At 42.4% G+C, this 20,147-nt stretch overlaps 1 protein-coding gene across 1 annotated transcript; it reads right to left on the bottom strand.

Moving 5' to 3' along the window:
* Positions 1 to 6,468: 6,468 nt before the first annotated feature.
* On the bottom strand, positions 6,469 to 14,289 carry MRPL42 (mitochondrial ribosomal protein L42). The gene is made up of 5 exons (XM_075274498.1): positions 14,152 to 14,289; positions 12,855 to 12,915; positions 10,448 to 10,532; positions 8,301 to 8,458; positions 6,469 to 6,627 (listed from the first exon to the last, which is right to left on the bottom strand). The coding sequence occupies exons 1-5, from the start codon at positions 14,261 to 14,263 to the stop codon at positions 6,582 to 6,584; spliced, it is 462 nt and encodes a 153-aa protein (XP_075130599.1). The 5' UTR covers positions 14,264 to 14,289; the 3' UTR covers positions 6,469 to 6,581.
* Between the last annotated feature and the right edge of the window lie 5,858 nt (positions 14,290 to 20,147).

Below are 20,147 nucleotides of genomic sequence, written 5' to 3'. Positions count from 1 at the left end.
ACCCCATAGTGGCCCCTGCACACAGTATTATGTCCCTTAGTGGCCCCTGCACACAGTATTATCCCCAATAGTGGCCCCTGCACACAGTATTATACCCCATACTGGCCCCTGCACACAGTATTATGTCCCACTGTGGACACCCATAAACAATTATTATACTCTGGGGTCTTTTCTGACCCCAGAGTATAATAATCGGAGACCCAGGGGGAGAAAAAAACTCTGTTACCTATCTCCCGGCTCCTACGATGTCGGCCTCTGAAGTAGTCCATCTTCAATTACGTCGGACGTCACATGACCCAGGCTGCAGGATCCGGGCTCCCGGGCCGCCGATTATTATACTCGGGGGTCCGAAAAGACCCCCGAGTATAATGATAGCAGCGGTAGCGGATGTCACCGGGCCCCTAATGTCCCGGGCCCTGTGGCAGCTGCCTCTGCTGCTACGGCGGTAGTTACGCCACTGATCTGTGTCTTTTTTTAACAAATCCATTTTGGTTTTTTTTTACCCTTCATTCTGAGTATGCGCAAGGGGAAAAACGGACACAAACAGAATACTCAAGCAACAAAGAGAAACATCGATGCACTCAGATGTAGCAACAGAAAAAAGAAGGTGGGGCCTAATTAGTGTCTTACCTTCACTGTTTGTGAATAGTCACAACCCCAAATAGGCACATAAAAAAAAAAAAAACCCAGAGAAAGATGGCAGCATCTTCATCCTTAGAAACGTCAAATATACCAAAATAGCCGGGTAAGGCTACCCTTAGCCGTGATAGGACACTTAAAGAGGACCTTTCATCAGATTGTGCACAGACAGTTCCTTATACTGCTGGAAAGCTGACAGTGCACTGAATTCAGCACACTATCGGCTTTCCTGATCTGTGCCCCGGGTAAAGCGCTATCGGTCCCGGTACCGTAGCGCTTTACAGTCAGAAGGGCGTTTCTGACACTCTGTCAGGAACGTCCTTCTGCCCAGCAGTGCCTATCGCGCTGTACAGTGTGAGCAGGGAGGAACGCCCCCCTCCCTCTCCTGATAATACTCGTCTATGGACGAGCACTGTGAGCAGAGGGAGGGGGCGTTCCTCCCCAGGGCACAGATCGGGAAAGCCGATAGTTTGCTGAATTCAGTGCACTGTCAGCTTTCCAGCAGTATAAGGAACTGCCTGTGCCCAATCTGATGAAAGGTCCTCTTTAAGGGGTAGATGAAATAACACTTTTTGATTGGTCAGTTCACAAAATGTTTGTTTATTGGCAGATAAAAGGCACTACGCATTTCGGGATTGGAATTCCCTTTTTCAAGTGCATTCAGTCAGTCTGGTACTGAGTACACTATCAATTGCTTCTCTGACTAGCTCTGTTGATAGTGTATTCAGTACCAGACTGACTGAATGCACTTGAAAAAGGGAATTCCAATCCTGAAATGCGTAGTGCCTTTTATCTGCCAATAAACAAAAATTTTGTGAACTGACCAATCGGAAAGTGTTATTTCATCTACCCCTTAAGTGCGAGGGTTGACCCATCATGGCTAAGGGTAGCCTTACTCCGCCATTTGTCTTTGGTACAGACTGCTATCCGTTAGTAATTTGTGTCTGCCTTTCATACACCTCAATGTTTAAAAAAACAAAACAAAAAAACCTGATTCGTTGCTGTCCATCTGGCATCCTTATTTTTTTTGGACAGAGGAAAAAGTCCTACAAGTCCGGTACCAGATGGAAATGGTACAAAGGAAACTTGCGGATGGTTTTTATAACCCATTGAAATCAATGGGTTTTAAAATGAACCATTCAAAATCAGTTTTTGAGGATTTTCAGATGGTTTAATAAATGGATTTAGTGCGTAGTGCCAAACGCTGATGTGAACTCAGACTTACATAGATATCAATGTTAAAAAAACTGATCTGTAGCTGTCTGGGTTTTTTTTTTGGATGGACACAAAAATATGGTATACTACAATTTTGTGTCCTTCACAATAGAAAGCAACAGATCAGGGTTTTTTTTTATTTTTAAATTGAGGTCTATGAAAATGGATGACCATCCATTTGCGTCCGTTTATGCATCCATTTTGTGCACTGTGTACACGTTGGTAAGGGATTTTTGAAAAGGGGTTTGTGGCTTAGGCTCTATTCAGATCAAGTTTGTTTGTTTTTTTTTTTTAAAGGGATTCTACCATTAAACCAAGATTTTTTCTAATTACCACATCGGAATAGCCTTAAGAGAGGCTATTCGTCTCTTACCTTTAGACGTGGTCTTCGCGGCGCCGTTCCTTAGAAATACCGTTTTTTACCGGAATGCAAATGAGTTCTCCGCAGCAATGAGGGCGGGCCCCAGCGCTCAAACGGCGATGGGGGCGTCCCCACTGCTGCCGAAGAGCTCACTTTAGTGACGCCTCCATCTTCAGCTGCAACCCCACCTCTTCTGTCTTCCGTCGGCCATTTTTGGGAGGCCACTCTTGCTCTTCTACTTCAATACAGGAGCGTACTGCACAGGCGTCGGAGGTTGGACCGAGACGGAAGACAGAAGAGGCGGGGTTGCAGCGGAAGATGGAGGCATCGCTGGAGTGAGCTCTCAGGCAGCAGTAGGGACGCTCCCATCGCTGTTTGAGCGCTGGGGCCCGCCCTCATTGCTGCAGAGAACTCCATTGCATACCGGTTAAAACCGGTATTTCTAAGGAACGGCGCCACGGAGACCACACCTAAAGGTAAGAGACGAATAGCCTTTCTTAAGGCTATTCCGACGTGGTAATTAGAAAAAATCTTGGTTTGGTAGTAGAATCCCTTTAAATTCGTTTAACAGAAGCAAAAAACGGATACGTAAAAGGATAGCCATCCGTTTACATAAATATCAATGTTAAACTATGAATCTGTTGTTTTTTTTATTACTTTTCGGACACATAAATGTAGTATACCATACTACATATTACGATGTCCTTTAAAAAAACATAAAGAACAACATCAACAGATCAGTGGGTTTGTTTTTAACATTGATGACTATCTAAATAGATGGCCACCTGTTTCATGCATCCGTTTTTTGTGTCCATTAAATGTATGTAAAAATCATGAATAGCGCCTTAATACTGTGATCCAGAAATTGTGCCAATAATAGTGTCAGACACTACTAAGCCATCTAATAAGTGATGTAATGTTATACTAGAAAGTCTAAAAGTACTACGTTTTAAAACAGCATCAGAAAGCTAAGGCAGAAAATCTAGTGCAGCTTAGCATATTAAATTGCTGTCTAAAAGTATTGGTTTAGGGACCCCGCCCCTCTTTTTGCCCTTGTGCCTACCCCGATTTCTTGCCCTTCCTCCTTTTGTGATGTTGTGTCCCTTTATGTTGTCTGGTGTCCCCGTTAGTTTTTCGTTTCTGTTTCTTCCTTTCCTGTTGCTGATGGTTTTTGTATGAGCTATTGATTTGATCTCCATTGGGCCTTGCCCTCCTTTCTATGCATATTGTGGCTCATGACTGTTATGCATATGTTTTGCATTCTCCTATTTGTTCTTAAAATCTCAATAAAAATTTGATTACGTCTAAAAGTTTTGGTTTATCTTTCCCAATGTCTTCATGCAAATGTTGATTTGGGTCAGATTTGTAACCCAGGACCCCAGTGCTGCAAGGCATCGAGCTGCCATGTATAAAAGTCTAACTGGAGGTCCTACTCCTTCCTATCTGAGGGGTAACCAGACCCAAATGATATCGTTAGTGAGCACATCCAGCAGTCTTTGATTTGCTACTAGCGGTCACAGTTGCCATACACTCTGGGTCACCAGACTCCATTCACTTGCAATTGAGGAGTCACAGGGCAACACGGCAATGTTTGGTAGCACAGCAGCAGTCACAGCCAAAATCACCATGATGCAAAACTGACAGCAGCACAAGTCACTTTGTGCCGCACCACACATTTTCTTTTTTTCCACAGTGTTATTGAGATTTGTATAGGTATCAGCCACTTTGCTGCTACTGTATATTTTCTATATTATAGTGAAGTAGCTGCAGGCAAATCCACAGTTGTTGATCCACTGCTAGTATATCCTATGTGGATATATGAGTCTACATGAGAGTACTGTATAAAGTCTTTTTCAGTATAACGGTTTGTATTGTGTTCATAAGTTCAATACAATAGCTTTCAGATTGCTACCACTGTGAAACTTTCAGGCCATCTTCTAACCACTCCAAACGTTATATATTAGGTGTACCCTGGCAATCAATCACAGTGTGGGCACTATTTTCATCTCACAGCAGGCACTCTACAGGGGCTACGTTGTGAGATTATGGGGGTCCTCCAGCAGAAGGTAATACATCATGTTCTGCAAGGGTCACATACTAGACATATAGAAACCTTGTTTACATCAGTATTTGTAGTTTGTGCTGTCATTACGTTTTTTTTTTCTTTATCAACAATTGGATTGGATTCTATTTGTGTAATATTAAAGGGATTTTCTGACGGTGTCACTCACCTTTTTTCACGTGTTATTCGCCAGTGCCCTATGATGGCCAATCATGTCTGGGTTAGGAAACCTGGTTCGGGTGACAGCTGCTGCTCTTGTAACCTGAACTTACAGCAGCATAATGATTTATGATCTTGTAAGCGTCAGAAAAAAAAAAAAAAACAGCTCTGCTGTCCTGTACTGACTTAATACTGTCACCGCAGGACAGCAGAGCCATGGTATTTCTGAAGCCGTCATGTCATAAATCATTATGCTGGTGTAACTTCAGGTCATAGGCGCTACAGCCAGGTTAAAAAAATGGGTACAGCCATGTACATGTGACACTAGGTTCACACCTGCGTTAGGGTTTCCCAGGCGGACCCCACAAACAGAAACCCAATCTGCTTAAAAATCTGTGTGCAAATGGCCAACTCAACAACAATTTCACTATCTGTACTGGTCAGATATTTGTGTATGCAAACCCAGCTAAGCTTTTTATTTAGCAACTTTGTCCTGTTTGGCCACAAGATCTAGTTCTCATGAAGTTGTAGTCTCACCTAAGTTCAGTTCCGTGGTTCCGGAGGACACACAATTGATTATATGATTGTGAGAATGCCACTAGTACAGGATCAGCAAACAGACCCAGTACAGCTCTAAGGGTGCATTCACACTGAGTAAACGCTAGCTTATTCTGAACGTAAAACACGTTCAGAATAAGCGGCGTCTAAAGCAGCTCCATTCATTTCTATGGGAGCGGGGATACGAGCGCTCCCCATAGAAATGAATGGGCTGCTTCTTTCACTCCGTGCAGTCCCATTGAAGTGAATGGGGAGTGCCGGCATGTACGCTCCGGCATGAGCAGAGCTTGCCGTATACGCCGGCACTCCCCATTCACTTCAATGGGACTGCACGGAGTGAAAGAAGCAGCCCATTCATTTCTATGGGGAGCGCTCGTATCCCCGCTCCCATAGAAATGAATGGAGCTGCTTTAGACGCCGCTTATTCTGAACGTGTTTTACGTTCAGAATAAGCTAGCGTTTACTCAGTGTGAATGCACCCTAATAGCGACAATTTCAACTACAGTGGAAGAGTATAGAGTAAAGTAAAAATTAAAAAGACAATGGTCATTTCTGACCTTTGAGGTACAGACTAAAAAAAAAATGAAATAAATGTAAAAATATCGGCAATTATTGTCATACAATAAGTTGATATTCAACCATAACACTATTTTTTTTTCAAACTACAAGGCTAAAAATTGTGGAGGTTGGAAGCTGCTGGAAAAATGCACAATACAGCTAAGGCCCCACATAGTAAATGGAAGCTAGAAAAAGCAACAAGAACACAATGCGATTTTTTTTCCTCATAACTACGCAGCTAAAAATCCACACGCTGCAAGTTTCAAAAACACAAGCATTTTTTTAAATTGCAGATTTTCTGAGACTTCAGCAAGAGAAATCTCACCCGAGCTGCTGCTGTACATTATAGCAGGTCACCAGCAAGTACTGTAAATGCCAACTAACGCTAGGTTTACACAAGCGCCCGGAGTCCGTTCTCAGGTTTCCGTCTTCTGCATGCAGAAGACGGAAAGCTGTCAGACCGGGTCCGGCCGTGAGTGACGGTGAGCGTTTTATGCTCTCCGCCGCAAAACCGTTTTTTTTCAAATCGGACACAGAGTCGGACATGCAGTACTCTGTGTTCGATTTTGAAAAAACGGTTTCACGGCGCTCACCGCTGCTGACGGCCGGACATCTTTCAAACCCATTCAAATGAATGGGTATGAAAGAGTCCTGCAGGTTTTCGTCTCCTGCTCAGTTTTGTGCAGGAAACGAAAACCTGCATGAATGGAGACCGGGCGCAGATGTGAACGAGCCCTAACCTGCTGCAAATACACCCAGTATGATCTCAGTCTATATATAAAAAAAAAAAAAAATTAGAGAAGTTTCAACATTTTTGCACTCATTGCTAAGTCACCTAATAGTATTGAGAGGTGCAGGTATTAATATACACTGTAACTTATTGATAAGTTATTTATACAAGCAGCATGAAAAAAAATAAGAAAATCTTCATATTTATTGATGCTTGTATATATTAAGCTAAGCACAGATACAATGTCATGTGTAGTAAGGGCAATTCATAAATTCCATGCAGCAAGTTTCACATCAAAATCAGCGATCCTTAGGGTGGTCTTTTTTCATGCGTCTTCTATGATACCTGAAATTCAGACATTAAAACAAATTAAGACACTGACAGCTTTATAAGTTTATATTTTTCTAGAACTAGTTCAGTACTTGTCAACATAGAATTTATATCTGTTGAATTTCTGTGTAGATAGTAAATTTAAAAGGATTATCCAGCCTTAAAATTGATCGCTATGGATGGTAGATTGGTGATCAACTGCTGATCAACTGTTTGAAGGGATGGCAGCGCTCGACCACGCACTTCAGTCTCTTCTGTGGATACATCTGGTTGCACGCTGGCTTACACCTGGAAACGCAGCAAGTTTCAAAGCATGAAAGTGAAGGTTTTGCACTTTCAGCTGTTCTTGACAGATTCTGGACCTTTATTAGTCCTCTATGTCAAATATTTTGAGAAAATGGAATAGTTATACAATATCTGCGTCACAATATGCACAAAGTGACACCTGACATGTTGCTTTGTGCACATTGTTATAAATGGAGGCAATAATGCTAACGCTATGACAAACATGGACAGAACACACTGCATGACAAAGATCAGTTGGGTTTCCATCTCGGTTTTGCTATTTTTGACAGTAATAATAACACTGCAGAACAGGATATTTTTGCTGTCAAAAGTTGGATTGAACTACTAAACCCAAGTGTGAATACTGCCTTAGCGAATTTCTTTAGAGAATTTTCTTTGTTGCCTCCTTTCTGAGCAGAACATCTTAAGAGCATAGCTGATCATACACAGATTTTAGGCGGCTGTCACCAACCACCTATCCAATCTGGGAAAGGCAGTTTAGTTCTTAAAAGGGAAAATAAATAAATAAATAATAAAAAAAAAAAGGTCCATTCACGCTGAGTTTTTTGACGAGGAAAAAATCCGCTTCAGGAATTAGGAAATGTTTTTTTTCCTCCAGCACACTGTACTCTAGCGGTTTTTCCACGTGGTTTTTGCCAATTACACATGGATCTTCCAGCTCCCATTGACTGCATTGATTTTTGCAGGCAGAATCCGCCTGAGGCTGAGTTCACACAGAGTTGAATCCTCCTCAAAATCAGCCTCCAAAAAAAGCCTCCAGATAGAGTTCTATTGGGAGGCTTTTTTGGAGGCTGATTTTAAGGCAGATTCCTGACCAAAAAATTCAGTGTGAACTCAGCCTGAAGAAAGGTTTTTTTCCGCTAGCGGAACCGATAGAGCTCTATGAGGAGGCATTTTTTCCACGTGGATTTTGACACAGATTCAGTGCCAAAATCCTCGCCAAAAAACTCAATGTGAATGGACCCTAACAGTTTTCATAGATCAGTCCCAATGAGACTGCACAAATTGACCAATGACAGACAACTTTTAACCGATTAGGCCAAAACCTGAATATTTTATGCTGACTGAAAAGATGTCACACAATCTTCTTCAGACAGACAAGCATTCATGGCAGGTTCCTGGTATTTCTAATTGTTGGTCCGACAAACTAAAAAGTGTATGGCCAGCTACAGCTCTCTCACAGACAGGTTGTTCCTACTTCTTCATGTTCCATGTCATGATGTTAACTACCTACAGATATCCTAGTCTACTGTATGCAAAGAACAGATTTGTAGTTGTATGAAAACAAATAACTGATAAATACCGGAGGTGGATTTTTGTAAAATTATATGATTTATTGCATGCATAGGTAGTCGTATGTAATGTTATCAGTTTTCACTTACTGCCCACAAGGATACCATCGGTGCTTGGTGGTGTAGAACATTTTGCTCAGTTCTTCCATAGTTGGTGCCGGTTTCCCCTCCGTTTCATACAGTCTGGCTTTTAGAACCTGCTCATGTGACTCTTCCTGGTTGTGCAATGGATCCAGTCTAGGGATAGGCTAAGTAGTAAAAAAATGTTACAGTTAAAAAAAATAAAAAATGCTGCTCTTCTCTACCACAGATCCTATTAATATTATAAATGTGAAAGTTTGTGAGTTTGGATGTTTGTGTGTTCGGATGTTTGTTAGTCAATCACGCAAAACCCGCTTGACCGATTTGGCTGAAATTTTCCACAAACATAGTCCCTACATTCGATTGCGCAATAGGCTACTTTTCGTCACAATAGCGCACATAAGTTTTTCCCAGGACCCCACAAAACCCAAACTCACATCACTATCTCTGCAATCTCACACACTTTGGACCATAGCAAGCCACAAAATTCATATTACTCCCTACAGCAGAGGTCAGCAACCCCTGGCACACATGCCAAGAGTGGCACTCCTGCCATATTTCACTGGCATGCCAGCAGCACAGGACCTGCAAGAGTTAAATAAAGTCTCTGCTAGAGCTGAGGCATAAGGACACTCCCCTTTGAGAGGGGTGCAGGAAACCCAGGGGGTGGAGCTTAGTCGCTCAAGTCTCTGCCTGCTATAGTGATAGCTCCTGCCGAAGCTGCTAGCGAACTGAAAGTAAGAAGCACACAGCTCCCTTCCTTTACTTCCTATTCTCATTAATGTCAGCCATTTGGGGTTATTAGTTTAGTGTTAGTAACTCCATGTGCCTCACATTAATAGGAATAAACCCCATCATGTCCCTCATATTAACCCCTGTGTGCCCCATATAAAGGTTACTAATATGTGAGACATATGGAGGTACTAATAAAAGACCTCAGTAATGAAGATACTTAATTATTACCTCCAAGTCTCTCACATATCAGTAACTAGAGATGAGCGAGTACTGTTGGGATCAGCCGATCTGAACAGCACGCTCCATAGAAATGAATGGATGCACCTGGTACTTCCGCTTGGACGTAGCCAGCGCGCTTAACCCCCCACGTGCCGGCTACGTCCATTCATTTCTATGCGAGCGTGCTGTTCGGATCGGCTGATCCCAACAGTACTCGCTCATCTCTATCAGTAACTCTTACACTGGGGTTAATGTGAGGGACATGATGGGGTTAATTGCTATTAATAAGAGGCACATGGAGTTACTAAACTGTCATGCACAGGGCCAGACTTTATGTTGCTTACTCAAGAGTATCCTGTGCCCAAAACTTACATGTACTGGCGGAAAATAACAAATCATACAATGTTGTATATCGAAGTATATTAACCTGAAATACCTCTGTCCCAAAGTCACTATGTACAGTTTATACCAACACCGTATAGCGGCTGAAATACAAATTACATTCAACACAAAAGTCTCATGTGCTCTCAGAATTACAGCAACAACAAGATACACAGTTACATTTTATATCCCATCCCTTATACACAATACAAAAACCTTACCCGCGCCTGTATATACCCACTTCTACAATCACCGCAGACGAAGTCGCGGGTACCAGCTAGTATTAAAATAATCACTACAACCGATACAGAGCTAGAACGCTCCATGGTGGATCGGGATAATTCCCAATACCAACACCAAATGACTCTCATGCATCACACAAGTTGGAACAGAGTATTCCAGAAGCTTTGATAGTAGAATTTGCAGCTTCACATATATTTTATTGTAACCGAGTAAATAAAATCTGATTTTATAGTCTAAGCTTTCAAAGACAAATACAAACATTTCTTTATAACTTGGTCATAAAGTCTTAAAGGGATCACAAATATCTATTAATATTAGTATAATCAAAGTCCCTTGGATTTTACTTTGCATTCTTAAGACATAAAGCTAGATGCATACCATTTTCAGCGGGATCACTTGGTTTTACTATACATGTGGATATCTGTGATTTTCAGTACAGTTGAGGCAGCAGGAACCCATCCAATTGTACTAAATAACGGTGTGGCAAATACATTAGATCTCCCTGGAGTATGCACCATGCAGGTGGTGTGCATTTAGCCCAAGCCATTCTAATGGCCTACAAGACTGTATACAGTTACCTTGGTGTGCTCATATGGAATATCTACTGTTGGATGATAGCAGACAATAGTTTGCCCATCTGACGTCAAAGCCAGCTTCACTTCACTGAACAGGAGGTGGTGAGATGGAAATAAAGGGTGATGGGGAGAGAAAGAAAGAAATAGGTCTATTAGGAACTGGTCAGTGTTGAGGTCAAGTTTAACAACTTTCACAAGGAAGTATCCTGTGCAGGATGCTTATTATACAGTGGCATTACTACTATGTAACTGCACGGATATTGACACGAGGATGGATATAATCTATGAAAGCTGCCCATGGGGTTCACAGTACAAAACAGCTTTACAGTAATTAAAACTAATGTCTTCTTTTTCTATAGATTTATCCAGCATTTTGCAGTCCAAAATTCACAAATCCAAATATCCAATCTACATTTGGCCCAGCCTACACAGGTTCTGATCTTCCACGGTTTTCAGAACCCCTTAATCAAAAAAGATAGGGTCGGGGGGTTCTTGCTGTGGAAATCGGTGCAGATCCCAGAGGTTGGACCTACAGTACAGACCAAAAGTTTGGACACACCTTCTCATTCAAAGAGTTTTCTGTATTTTCATGACTATGACAATTGTAGATTCACACTGAAGGCATCAAAACTATGAATTAACACATATGGAATTATATACTTAACAAAAGCAAAAGGTGGCTACTTTGAAGAACCGAGAATAGAAGACATATTTTCAGTTGTTTCACACTTGTTTATTAAGTATATAATTCCACATGTGTTAATTCATAGTTTTGATGCCTTCAGTGTGAATCTACAATTGTCATGGTCATGAAAATACAGAAAACTCTTTGATTGAGAAGATGTGTCCAACTTTTGGTCTGTACTGTATGCCTAACAGATATTTATTGCATATCCTGTGAATGTATCATACATGTCTAATTATAATACCACTTTACGTTGTCCACAAACATGAGAGTCAAATACTCCTTATGCCAACAGCTATTCCACCCAACCCCTATAAACTTGCATGTTTGACTTTGGCAAACCGCAGGTGGGAGAAGTGTCCACTGTTAAAGGGAAGCAGTAAGCTGAATTTTGGGCACTAAGCCACCAGCCTGCCCCTAGGGACTACTGTTTTAGTGTTGTATTAAGTCTATAGTAATTCTATATAGTATAGTATATAGTATAGTAATTTAAAAAAAAAAAAAAAGGAAAAACACATACTGCTGAGAGATGAGCTACCGCCACATGTGCAGTTAAGCCAAGGTGTGCTGGCCAAAATCATTGGAAAAATGAGCTGGGAGCACCAGAGATGTATCTGAAGAGAATATAGTCAGTCGCTGTGGCAGGAACGTGATTGGCATATCTGGGGCACTAAATCACCAATCTATAAAGATATGCTGGAATTTGAGAGTCCTAAATTCAACTGACAGGTTACCTTAAATGGTTCACGAATATACCATAGGACTACTTGTTACTTAAACTGTGGGTTGGAAACTTGCTATTTGTACTTTTTATTACAAGTAATTCAAAAGCTGAGCATAACTTTAAAGAGGACCTTTCATCATTTGGGGCACATGCGGTTTTATATACCACTAGAAAGCCGACAGTGCCCTAAATTCAGCACACTGTAGGCTTTCGCGATCTGTGCCCCAGGTGAAGAGCTAGCTAGCTCTTCACCTTGGGCAGTCAAGTCAGTCAGGAACACCCTTCCTCACAGCAGCGCCTATAGCGCTGTACTGTGAGAGCTCTGACGGTGAAGAGCTACGGTACCGGCACCAATAGCTCTTCACTTGAGGCACAGATCGTGAAAGCCGACAGTGCGCTGAATTCATGTGCCCCAAGTGATGAAAGGTCCTCTTTAAGGCTGAAGCCGCATATTGAGAAAACGCTGCATTTTACAGTACCTGCAAAGTGGATGAGATTCTGGCTAATCCCATACACACATTGTAGAAAAAAAATCTGCAACAGAAAAACTGTGTTTTCAAAAAACACTGGCATTTGTGAAAAATCGCAGAATGTCAATTACAGAACACAAATGTTTTCCGTATAGATATAATAAAGGCAGAAATTCAGCAGAGAAAAACTCATGCATTTTTTGCTGCATTTTACTACGTGAGGCCTTAGCCTACAGGAGTTATCAGATTGGAAGGGAGGGGCAATTCTGACACTGAAAACTTATCCTCAGGAAAGGTTATCAGTATCAAGTCAGTATCAAGGTGGTTCCACACTTTGATCCCTCAAGGATCTGCTGTGGTTCCAGGCATCTTCCTACACTGGAACCTATATAGGGGAGAGGCAGAAGATTCAGTCCACTATATAGCAGGGGTGTCAGAGTACTACAGCTCTGCTTTCAATCAAGAAGCAGAGGTTCAGTACTCTAGCACCACCACTATACAGGGGACAATCTGTAAACTCACACTACATACCAATTGTAGTCATCAGGGAATGCTGAGTATGAAGAAGAGTCTCGACGAAGTATACACGTGTCTGTGAAGGAGAAATTCATTAGGTCAAATCACCGATAATGAAAGGACAATAATAAATACACAGTTATGTAAAACAGATGTTATTGCTGCTGCAGGATACGCACTTAATTCCCTATCCCCTTTATATAGATAACTGACAAAGATAGTAACGGAAAAACATATTACCACTCAAAATAAATAAGAAAAACAAAAAGTCTATGATCACAATTTACACATTGCATGCAGTCGTAACGGAAGTTGTATCAGACATATATATCCATACGTGCCGCAGGTAGGTGCACAAGAGCTGAGGCTACAGAATGCCACAAGTATTACAGGTGGGCGCACAAGTGCTACAGAATGCCACAAGTGTTACAGGTGGGCGCACAAGTGCTACAGAATGCCACAAGTATTACAGGTGGGCGCACAAGGGCAGAGGATACAGAATGCCACAAGTATTACAGGTGGGCGCACAAGTGCTACAGAATGCCACAAGTATTACAGGTGGGCGCACAAGGGCAGAGGCTACAGAATGCCACAAGTATTACAGGTGGGCGCACAAGGGCAGAGGCTACAGAATGCCACAAGTACACAAGGGCAGAGGCTACAGAATGCCACAAGTATTACAGGTGGGCGCACAAGGGCAGAGGCTGCAGAATGCCACAAGTATTACAGGTGGGCGCACAAGGACAGAGGCTACAGAATGCCACAAGTATTACAGGTGGGCGCACAAGGGCAGAGGCTACAGAATGCAACAAGTATTACAGGTGGGCGCACAAGTGCTACAGAATGCCACAAGTATTACAGGTGGGCGCACAAGGGCAGAGGCTACAGAATGCCACAAGTATTACAGGTGGGCGCACAAGGGCAGAGGCTACAGAATGCCACAAGTACACAAGGACAGAGGCTACAGAATGCCACAAGTATTACAGCTGGGCGCACAAGTGCTACAGAATGCCACAAGTATTACAGGTGGGCGCACAAGGGCAGAGGCTGCAGATAGGTGTTTAATAATCTCAGAAATCTGGACAACAAACCCTGCAGAAGGTTCACTGACATTAATACTTGTAGTCTCATAGAACTTTGTCTTATACAATGAATGGATGCCATCCTGACCGCATGATGGTAGAGGTGACAGCCAGAATGCTGCCATCTCAGCACTACCAGGAGGGGGCGCCTCATGTCGCTGCACTCTGGAGCACAGCTAAGGTCACACACGGAAGGTGACCGGGCATGGCCACGTCCTGTCATGTCTTACCTCCTACTCGCCCTGTGCTGCTTGTGCCAGAAATCCCACCTAGAACCGAGCGGCGGAGAGCCCGGCAGCTAACCAGGGCTACCCTGCACCGGTTCAGCACGGCGGCCGCCATGATGTGAGGAGGCGTGACAACCGGAAGACATGACGATAGAAAAGGCGCATCCGGTTTAGTGGTGCAGTCCCTGCTGTGTGTGATATGGCCACACTAGCTGCTACTAGCCATATAGCGCTGACAGCTGAGCTGCCTCCAAGAAGGACGATAAATGGCGTCTAGGTGTCACAGTAACCTATAGCCGCCGCTCACACTATATAATATTGGTCAGAGTACACCACGTCTGCCGGATAGAGCGCCCCCCTGAGTAATACCGGACTATATGAGTAGTGTCCGCCATAGAGCGCAGGCTCAGTAACCCCTTCATGACCAGCCCATGGACCAGGCACTTACTCCGTTTCTATTGGACATGCGGTTTTGTCGGCCATAACAGTTGTTTCTTTCGCGTCATTTTTTCGTTGATACGTTGGGTATAATTTTACATCTTTTTTTTTTTTTTTTTTTTTTTAATATTTCCCCTCTCCTTTATATGTAAGTGACTTACAGTTTTAGGTTACTGGGGTCAGGGCCTGATCCTGTGTTGTGGGCAATGGTAGTGACATTATTTTATTTTGATTTTATTTCCTTTATTTATTTCTATTTACACATTATAGCGCTCATAAACAGACCTTTGTTCGGTATTACTTTATTATTATTATTTTTTACAGATGTCCCCTGAATCTGGGGCTGATATATTTAGTCCAAGTTAATGGAGGAATGCAGCCTCCTAATACTAGGTTCACACTAGCGTTCGATTTTCTATTTTTAGAGTCCACTTGGGGACCCAAAAACGAAAATCCTATCTGCTAAAAAGTTACCTGGGGAAACCTGCAGATCCCCTCAGACTACAATGGGATCGGCCGGGTACTTTTCTGCTCTCATTAAAGGTACTTATCTGGTACTATTATTGATTTGAGAGTCATTTTAGAACTGACTCCCTTTAACCACTTCTGGACTGCTCATTGGCTTTTTACATCCGGAAGGTTGTAGCCTTGTTCTGCAAGGGTGTACTTGTATGTCTAAGCGACATCCTGCTGTCAGACCCCAGGGTAAACTTGCCGCTGCTGTGTTGCGTTTTGCACCAGCGGCCAGCCTTGGGATGAGGGGGACCCATGGGGGAGGGGTTTTTTTTTTGGGGGGGGGGGCACACGGAAGCATGGGGGCACGTGGGAGGGGAGTTAGTGAGGGGATGGAGGGGCACGGGAGTTGAGTTTTGGGGGGCCCACGGTACAGAGAGGCATGCAGGGCGATGGACGCACAGGAGTGAGTTTGGGGGGAAGCCGGGGCACACCTGCATATACTGTGCATATACAGCGATAGACCGCAGGCGACACGCGGCAGGTCGACCCAAACACCAACCTGCAGACGAAGTCGCGGGCACATGCTAATATATATATATATATATATATATATATATTGTAATTTAAAAAAATAAATAAAATAATATGTCAGCAAAACTCCCTCATTAGAGGTTCTAGCTCCACCTCCGACAACACCATACAAAATAAAAATTATCGTAATGGAGATTAAAAACTATTTTAAAAGGTTTTGTAGTAGCACTTTGTATTATTAAATAAAAATTACATAAAAATTTTAAGAAAGTGAAAAATGTTTTCTCTCCTCTTTTGTTTATATTTTCCTGGATATAATTTTTTTTTTAAAAAAAAACACATGCAAAAATAAAAACACCATAAAAATAAAGCCCTATGTGTCACCGCCCCTCTGACAACGGGGAGATATTAATGGCACTGATAGCTCCAGTACTGGGGCGGATTCCGGGAATGCTGATAGTACTTGTACTGAACTCAGTGCACTGTTGACTTTCTAGTGGTATATGATAGCACACATTGGTGAGGACATGAAATGTCTTCTTTAACACATACATTGCAGTGTATTTCAATCCATTACCTTAATCTTTTGGTACTGAATTGCTACAAGGGTTTCCTCATGATCTATTCTTTTGTGGTAAGATGGCTGCTTTTGCTGCAGATTCCACTCTTTGCATTAGAAAGAACACACAGTGAAAATCTGCATATATATTTGCACAAGTATGATTCAGTTATTGGATTATTATAGATAGATTTGCTGTGATTTTTTTCTGGAGCAAATTCTCCACTGTCTTAACGTTTTTGGAAAAGTTGCATTGGAAATTTACTGTGAACGTAAAATTCCCTAACTTATCCACCTTTTGCTGAGTAGTTCCATTTATCAGTGTATGTGATGATGGCTTGTCTGCTGTTCCAATGTCTAGAGGAATAAGCATTGACATTCTTGCCATTTTCTGTGGTTCACTAGACACAGTCTAGACATTGATCAAATAACCTATAGGTGTCTTACTAGGATACTTACGTTAACACAGAGCTGCAGCTGTTATGTCTGCATATATAAGGTGACATTCAGAGGACGTCATTCCATCTGATCCTACAGCACAACGTGACTGAACTTCAATAATCTGTCCCCTTGGCTGTAATGCACAGTATACTTATTCTGCAGATGAGTTAAATACACAGTCCAGTCATATTAATGTGACCACCACCTACTTTTGACGTCAACGTTAAATAACCAATCGCAGAAGGCACGTGTCATCAGCCATCTGGGTGCACTCATCATTGGGGAAGGCACGATGGATCAACACAAGTATGCATCTATCCTTGCGGACCATGTTCACCTCTACATGCGAATTGTTTTTCCTCAGGATGATGGCATCCACCAGCAGGACAATGCGACGCGTTATAAAGCTCGCAGTGTACGTGCATGGTTTGAGGAGCACCAGGATGGGTCGTCAACGTGGGGTTAGCGCAGTACAGAGAATAATCCAAAAGGGAGGTCAAGCAGGCCAGGTCGGTAACAAGAGAGCAGAGCCGTACAAATTCAGGTTCAAGGAGCAGAGGTCTAAAGGCAAGCTTGTGGTTATCAACAGGAGAAAGCACGGTACACAAACTGGAGGCAGAAGAAGAGTCAGAACGCAAATCAGGAGGTCAAAACAGAGGCAAACAGGATACAAACAACGGAGAGCTAACTTCCAGAAGAAACTGTATAGCCAGCGGTGAGCCAGAGACCATCTTAAATAGGCCCCGGTCTGCCATCTGACCCCCAGCCCTGGAAGTATCGGGTCCGGCTCAGGAGGGGACTGGCAACCTCCACACACTGCTGCAGAGGCCACTTACTCCTAACATCCTAGCCCTAGAGGCGCTGATTGTCATTAGGGTTTATTTTTGGAGTAGTTTATATTTATAAATATAAGTAGCTTATATTTCAAGCCTACTCCAAAAACCCTGCAAAATCCAGCTAGGGCTTATTTTTGAAGAAACACAGTACATAAATTCAGTAATGCTGTTCTCCGTTATCAGAGGTTATTAGAAGATTGTATCCAGGGAAGGTGGTCTCGGTGATTATAATCTCAGCCAAATCCTCCAGCTCCCCTCATGCGCTGGTTACGTGTTGAGGGGACCCAGGGGTGAACCTACCCCTTTCGCTGCCCGAGATGAACTACAGAAAGCCGCCCCCCCCCCGGAGGAGGGGGGCGGAGCAAAGGGGCGTGGCAAAGGGGCTTAGCGCAGAGAGCAGGCACAGATAGTACCTGCTCTCTGCCTGAGCGTGAGGGGAGGCTGCTGGAGCAGCCTACTCCAGTGGCCTCCCCAAACCACCGCTCGGTGCTAAGCCAGTCCAGGACAGCTTGTCCTGGACTGGCTTAGGTAATAAAAAATGCCGCCCTCCCTGGGGTCCTGACATAGCGCTGCCTAAAGCGCTCGCTTCAGGTCGCCTCATGGGAGGTGTGGCGCTGAGGGGACCTATACGGTACCTTATGGTGGAGGTAATGTTCCTCCTGCGGCATGTCCTAGTTGTTATACGTCTACCTGAGCCTGGTGGGATTATTATTATTATTATTTCCCATGATGGTCATGTAGGAATAAGATTCAGAAGACAGGTTTTTTTTCAGTGCAGCTCATGGTTTTTAATTGAGGTAGAAAAGGTAAAACAGCATCCAGATTGTTAAGGTACAGTTCTTATGGAACTCCATTAACCCAAGGAACCAGGGTAGTTTGTACGTTAATGCTCGACAACCCTGCCTTCCAAAATTTGTAACTTTTTTATTTTTTTTACATAGCTAAGTGAGGATTTACTCTTTACTTGACACGTTGTACTTTTGTTTCACACCATTTTGGTACATAAAATGTTTTGATTAGCTTAACATTTTGTGGAGGTCCATGTGAAAAAAAAACACAATATTATCATAATTTTTGGCATTTTGTCAGGTCATTATGATTACGGTGATAACATAGCTATATTGGTTTTATTATGTTTTACCACTTTTACAAATAAAACGTCACTTTTTGAAAATTAACGATTTTACTGGGGTCACCATATTCACTACAACTTTTCTAACTGTTTTGTTGATGCAGATATGTAACACCTCTCTATTTGTTGAGCAAGTTGTGAAGTTGTACTTTTTATTGGTACCAATGTTTAGCATGTATGACTTTTTGTTCACTTTTTATTGCTATTTTTGGGGGTGACTAAAAATGATATTCAGCGCATTGCAGTATTTTTTATTTATTTATTTTTTACACTGTTCACTGTACAGGATAATAACATTATTTTTGGATAATAAGAGCTTGCACATGGAGATATCTAACATGTTTATTTTTTGTTATTTGTGTTATGTTTTTTTTTTTAAATCTAAAGGTGGGTTGGTTTTTTTTAAACTTTTTATCAGTGTTAACTTTTTAAATTTTTTCCCTGCTCCACAGGTGTACTTGAACCTGGGTATCTCAGATCTCAAGTGCAATGTACTGCAATATTTGGTATTGTAGTACATCGCACATAGGTTTCCTGGATGCAATGGCAATCCCTCGGACCCCACAATCTTTAGTGGAGCAACTGAGGGATGGTGGGGGGCAACCTTGCCCCTGGTCTCCCTGGATGCTGTGATCGGCGTAGAGCCAGAAGGGTTAAAGGCTGGGGCTGAGCTGGTTGATAGTACGCCTGTCGATAGTCTATGCCCCCCTTGCTGGGGCAGTCTTCCATTTTAACTGGTGTACTGTTACTGTCTCACAAAGTCCACAAATTTCTACAAGTTCCCAATTGCAGGGTGTAGATACTCAAGGTTGCCCTGACTGACCTGAGGCTTTGAACAGGGTAGTACATATGAGGCCCAAATAACACTTATCCTCATATCCAGATCTGGTACATTTTTCTCTTGTCTACAAGTTGAGCAGGTATATCTTCCATCTCCTGACTTCTCAATGACGCACAACTGTTCTAGCTGGTTTTCCTCCATTCTTGCTCCAGTTGTGGCTCAATTACTCAGCTTCCCCTCACACACGTCCTCCTTTTTAATTAGATAAGACTCATTGTCCCCATCCCTTCCCAGGACAGGGTAATTATGTTTGACTTTGAGGCTCCATTGTGAGACTACCATTATTTTATAGACAATCATCTTGGATAGCTCATACATAAATTTGACTTGCAACTATTTAGCATATGATTAGTTATACGGATTCTCGTCATGTAACTGCATTGTTACTGTATCAATGAGTTGGATGATCCTGTTACTTTAGGGAAATCTTCTTCATGGCTGATACTTGAGTTGAACCAGTGACCTTTTGCTTGGGGAATGTGAGAACAGGTTGTAATTTTGTAGTATATAAGACGAAACACAATCTACATAACTAATCATATGCTAAATAGTTGCAAGTCATATTTATGTATGAGATAGCCATGATGATTGTCTATAAAATGATGGTAGTCTCATGTTTGAAGCTGTAGTAGAGGGTGAGATATGGAGCCTGAATGTCAAAAGTTTAAAACATTGTTACCCTTTTGCTTGTCAGTGTTCAGTTCCTTTAGGTCATTGTGGACATAATATTGCAACAATAGTGTTACGCCAGAAGAAAATTGATCC

The sequence above is a fragment of the Leptodactylus fuscus genome, chromosome 5 (assembly GCF_031893055.1).
Source record: "Leptodactylus fuscus isolate aLepFus1 chromosome 5, aLepFus1.hap2, whole genome shotgun sequence".
Classification (NCBI taxonomy): domain Eukaryota; kingdom Metazoa; phylum Chordata; class Amphibia; order Anura; family Leptodactylidae; genus Leptodactylus; species Leptodactylus fuscus.
Note: the sequence above shows the minus strand (reverse complement) of the source record. Positions and strands in the feature narration are given on the sequence as shown.